Below are 5640 nucleotides of genomic sequence, written 5' to 3'. Positions count from 1 at the left end.
TGACCACAATATCTGCTAATTTTCCATACACAAATCCTTGTTCTTTTTTGGGACAATTGGAAGAGAGTTTCACCATTTACATCCATAAAAGCACCCCTTTGTCTAAACAATATGAGCCAAGAAATTGGAGTCATTGGTTAACCTCAGTAGAGTGTAGCCTCAAAATGATAATACGATGTCTAGAATTATTTAGTATAAGTACTCTTCCCGATTCAACGCAATGCCCTCACCCGCCTCGAGTAAAAATCTCTCTCCATTCCCATTTAAGAAAATAAGTTTAAAGAAAGACCTGATGCAACAGGGTTCACTTGACTGCATAGTCCAAATCCACATTGTCATATGCAGGATGAACTCCAATCTTTTAAAGGCCTTTATACCCTAGGGGAAATAATTGAAAATGGGAGTTGTTCATTAATTCTTACTAAAGTTCCCAGAATAAGGCAACATGGACGTACATTCCTGCAATTCGAGGCTGGAACAGAATCTCTCCAGTTTTAAAGCGCTCTTCTGAAAGTGTAAACGAACCTTCAGACGCAATCTGAAAAGATGCATTGGTATCTTTGGATAACTCAGCTTCATAATCGAGTGCGACATAACAAAGGTTCTGCAGTACCAACCAAATGGACCTCAGAAAATATACTTGAAAATATCACTAAGATTTAAAAAAAAAAAAAAACTAACTCTCATGAAGCTGGGCTTGTCAAATGTATGTTTGATCAGAGGGTCAATACTAAATGAATCTAAAATTTGTGTTATTATTAAGCTAAAAAGAAATTTTTGAATAAGCAAAATACAGTGAAGAAAAAGTGAAAAAGCAAAGCAGAAGCTTTCTAAATGTTTAACGACCAGAAAGCGGATACCTCTTTCAGTGCCCGCACAGTGTAAAGTGACCCAAAAAAAATATTCTTTTGTTGCATCTGCTCCTTAAGGAATCCTGTAAGCTTTAATGCTCCAATTCCCACAACTTCCACACCCACCTGGTGCATGACTTTACCGTGAAGAACTGTAAAAGACCAACCAAGTGGCTATGCATAAATTACTGAAACAATGCGAGCAAAGTGCAACCACAAAGCGAAATAAAAGCATGCAATCCATGTAAGTTGTTACAGAAATTTAAGATTAAATTACATCATCAGAAAGAACAAACAATTAGAAAATACAAACTTTCTTAATAAGTTATTTCAAAAAGGAGTAAAACAAATGTGAGACGAAATTAGTAGACAAGAACTATTGGAGCCCATATGTGATTCCTTTCTAAAATATCCTACTAACGACTTTGAAAACAAAAAATCATCACAGTTCAAAGAACTATAAATGAAATATGAATTCTACAAAGATAGGTTTATAATAAAGTCAAAGGACTCAACCAAATAGGTCTGGTACATGAATAAAAATCTTACTTGGAACAATAGATGTTTGGTGAAATCCAATGTTGACTACTATTCCTGAAACCTTCCTTGCAGAAAATAAAGCTAAAACGGCCTACAATTTTTGAAAGAAAGACATTATAACACTATTAAAAAGCTAAAAAAAGATTATCATAAAAAATTCAGAAGAATAAACGCTAAGGCACGAAAGAACAAATCCAATAAACTTGTCTAGTTCTTTTATACCCTCTTCCAAGCGAAAAGATAAAACAATAACTGTCTTCTGTATATAGACAAAACCATTAGTGAAATTCCAAAATCTTTCTTGGAAGTTACAATTCTCTTTAGAAAAATAAGGACTGCACTTTCTTTTCTTTAAGGACCAGGACATGCCACAACGGCAAGCAAGGCTAATGCCTGTCTAAGCAAAGGGCACACAGTAACTGTGAAAGAAAAGCTTATAGACAGATATTACACTTGCTTATGAAAGGAACAGATTCTGCTTTATATTTAACTTGTTGATAAATGTCGCTCAACAATGACATAAATGTTTTTTTCTTACTTCCTCGATCTAACAAAGTTTGGCTACGAGTACAATCAAAATTATCAAAAAATAACAACTTTTAATTACCTCTGGAAATTCAACAGAAGTTGAAGGAAATGAGTAAGTACTACCTGGTTGACAGCACAAACGGCAGGAACATTCATGTCAAATAATGCAGAATGGATGGAGTCTTTTAACTGCTCTCTAGCTGCTTTATCAGATTCAGTATCTGAAAATGACAGGTAAAGACAAGTTAGAGGAAAAACAAAAAGAGATCAAACATAATGATGAACTTCGAGAGCCCAACCACATTTGAGAGCTCAAATGAAAGCAAGTTCAGAAAATAGAGTTGCATGAGCTAATTCACCAAGTAACATGGACATATATGCATATATCGTGAAAAGGTATTCACCCTCTAAACAACAGAGAGTCATTGATAGGTTCAAAAAGAAATTTGACTGGATGATTTCAGTAACACCGAAATAGAAACTGACCATCATAATGGCAAATTGGAATGGACACTATGATTGGTTGTGTTGAAGTTTTCACCTGCATCCTGCATAGAGTCCATAACAGAAAAATAAAGAAATTTAGGAAAGGGTAAGGGGAGAAAGCTTTCTACTTTAAGTGCTTCCAGTAACCTTGGGTCTCAGTAACAAGCTCATATTTTATCTTCTAATTCTGGCTCGTAGGGAGCTATACGTAACACACTGAAAAAAATGAGAGGTGTTTTAGTCAAATTCTAAAAGTCATCGTGAATCCAGCCATTTATACCTTTTGCTCTCTTAGTGGGTAAAACCGGTTATTTATAATATAAATAGAGCAAAACTTGTCTGAACTATATGATGAACAGCCAGGATATGTACCTCTTTGGCAACCTAATGATAAAGAGAGCCCTTTTATAGATAAAATTTTGACAAGGATTCTTCTTTCGCAACCAGATGTCCATATTACATTCAATTAATAATGTAAGAAATAACATGCAGAGTGCCCGGTATTATGGTGTTAAAAAGCATTTTATGAAAAGCAAATTATGTTTGAGAACCCAAAACCTGTTTAGAGTGCTCAACCATGGATGCTGGTTTAGGTGGTCAAGCACCTTTAGTAAAAACAGAGACCTTTTGTAAAAACAGACATTTAAGCCTTCTAAATGTTGCTAGTGGGACCAATGTGAAATGACAACAAAAACGAATGGAACACAAACCTGGTGTATATTGTTGAAAAGAAGTGCCTCAATCTAGAATACATTGGAGATTCAATGTTACCGAACTCCTGCCGATAAGACAAGTTTTCAGTAGAATTAGGGTGAGAATTTGTCGAGCACATGGAACACAACAAATAGTTCAAGAAACAACATGCCTCAAATGTGCGAATGATTTTCACAAATTAACAACTAACTGTTAACTTGTAAGCAAGCTCACCAAGAATGTCGCTGATCTCCCTGATGGAGCACTATACTTGCTCCAACCAAATTTGCAATAGCCTGACCCACCTTGTAATGAGAAAAAAATAAAGACAAATAAGCTCGAAGAAATCATTTTGTAATGTTCACATAATACACTGTTACATTAAAATTTATCTAAAATGCCAAAATTGAATCAGTGAAATAAAACAACTCCAGCATTATGCCAACTTAAAGATCGAGTGTAACACAGAGAAAGGCACGCACCATCAATAATAATAGCACCAGGTACTTGAGCACGTTGACCATAAATACTCATGAACGACAAGTCCGGTACTGAATTTGGAAACGTCCTACAATCATACAACTTGTCAAACCAGCTACAAGGAGAACTCGCTCTAACTTCCTTATCACTATTTTCCTTATGTACAATTCACTCTTTTATCTTACTACTCCCTTCGTCCCTAATTAGTTGTCGTATTTCGCTTCTCGATGGTCATTTTAACTAATTTTCGAAGCTAAATTAGATAAGATCAACTCAATATTTTACAAATTAAATTTAGATATTCAAAAGTTATAAGAGAACTACTACAAGTTGCAATTTTTCTCATATCAATTTGACGAAAAAATACATTTTAAAGTGATGGTCACAGTTAACATAGTTTGACTTTTGAGCGACTTTCGGGAATTCTCGATAGTCAATTTGACTAATTTTCAAAGCTAAATTAGATTAAATCAACTCATATTTTACAACTAAAATTTAGATATTTAAAAACTATACGATAAATACTAGACGTTACAACTCTTCTCATGTGAATTTGATGAAAAATACATTTTAAAGTGACAGTTAAAGTTCACATAGTTTGACTATCGAGTGACTTTCAAGAATCAAAACATGACAACTAATTTGGTACTTCAATTTACAATTAAAATTCAAAAACTACGTATAAGTTGCAACCTTTCTCATATGTCAAAGTTCACCTAGTTTGACTACAGACATGGACAATTTTAGATTAAGTAACGATTGAGACACACTAAATAACAATAATTATACCGAAGAGGACCAGATCGCAAGTGAGTTTCAGCGAAAAAAGTAGAATCCCAAGGCTCATGTTGATTCTGAAGAAAATAAATCCAAAGCCGATTATCGGACACAATGAATTTCCAGGATTTACAGACAGCGGTCATCTTAGCAGACTCTTTCGGGCCAAGAATCTTCAGGATTTGAATGATGATGTCAAACGGTATCCGATCAAATTCGCCAGTTGATGCTGTCTGTATATACAACATCATCATCATCTGCTCGTATTGATTGTTGTTGGAGTTTGCACTCGAGCGTGAAGTTGATGTACGAGTAGAAGAAACTGATTCCCATACTTTGCGGAACAACGTAGACATGGTGGTCTTCTCTTGTTTTTCTTCTTCTTCCTACACGGCTCATCAAAGTCATGAGGGGAGTATTAAGTTTTAGATGAATAGTGAGTGTGGATGGAACTGAATTTTATAGTTGCAAACGTGGAACAAGGTTGATCATTTGGACCAACACGTGGATAATACCTATTAATATTTTAATTAAATAAAATATTACGTTGACTTTTAAAAAATAAGTCTTTCCTTATTTTTTTTTAAAGCCACGACTGTCCTTATTCAGGGGTGGGCAATTTAATTTTTTAGCTCAAATTTACTCAAATTGTGGAAGTTTTTTTAAAAGGGAAAAAAATTAAAGGCCAGAAGCACTTTGAGGAAAAAAATTAAAGACAAAAGCGCGCTTGAAGTCACAATGCAAAAAAATGAAAAATATATTTCTGTGACTTTAAAAAATTGAGTCTACACACTTTTTAAAAGAACCATTCCCGACGCACCAAAAAAAATAATTACCATGAGACTTTGAAAAATAAGTCTACGAATAAAATGGGTAGACTTATTTTTTAAAGTCACGTGACCTTTTTTTAAAATAAAAAAAACAAGCTAAATTATTTTTAAAAAATAATCCCATCAGAAAAAAGTTATATTTACGCCATTTGTATAACACCAGAGGTATATATGCATCATCTTTTAACGAAAGATATATCTGCTCTAAATCGCATAGTTGACCGATATATTTGCACCTTTTCCCTTTTAATTATTCAGACTGTTAGGGTCGTTTGGTATGCGGGGTGGGATATCACAGGATTAAGTCTTAGATTAAATTGATAATGTGTTTGATTGACGATATAAATGTATTCTGGGATAAATTTATACTGTCAACCAAATGCAATAAACATTTAATCCTAGACTTAGTCTTGAATATCCTATCAAATTTGAAATTATTTTATCCCACCTCCTAA

The 5640-nt window shown here is 34.0% G+C and overlaps 1 protein-coding gene across 1 annotated transcript; it reads right to left on the bottom strand.

Moving 5' to 3' along the window:
• Positions 1-70: 70 nt before the first annotated feature.
• LOC132036642 (actin-related protein 8) lies at positions 71-4793 on the bottom strand. The gene is made up of 9 exons (XM_059427023.1): positions 4368-4793; positions 3581-3666; positions 3333-3403; positions 3116-3183; positions 2406-2467; positions 2043-2140; positions 1401-1482; positions 861-1003; positions 71-604 (listed from the first exon to the last, which is right to left on the bottom strand). Exons 1-9 carry the CDS (start codon positions 4709-4711, stop codon positions 422-424), a joined length of 1137 nt encoding a protein of 378 aa, XP_059283006.1. The 5' UTR covers positions 4712-4793; the 3' UTR covers positions 71-421.
• Positions 4794-5640: the final 847 nt, after the last annotated feature.

The sequence above is a fragment of the Lycium ferocissimum genome, chromosome 11 (assembly GCF_029784015.1).
Source record: "Lycium ferocissimum isolate CSIRO_LF1 chromosome 11, AGI_CSIRO_Lferr_CH_V1, whole genome shotgun sequence".
Taxonomy (NCBI): Eukaryota; Viridiplantae; Streptophyta; class Magnoliopsida; order Solanales; family Solanaceae; genus Lycium; species Lycium ferocissimum.
Note: the sequence above shows the minus strand (reverse complement) of the source record. Positions and strands in the feature narration are given on the sequence as shown.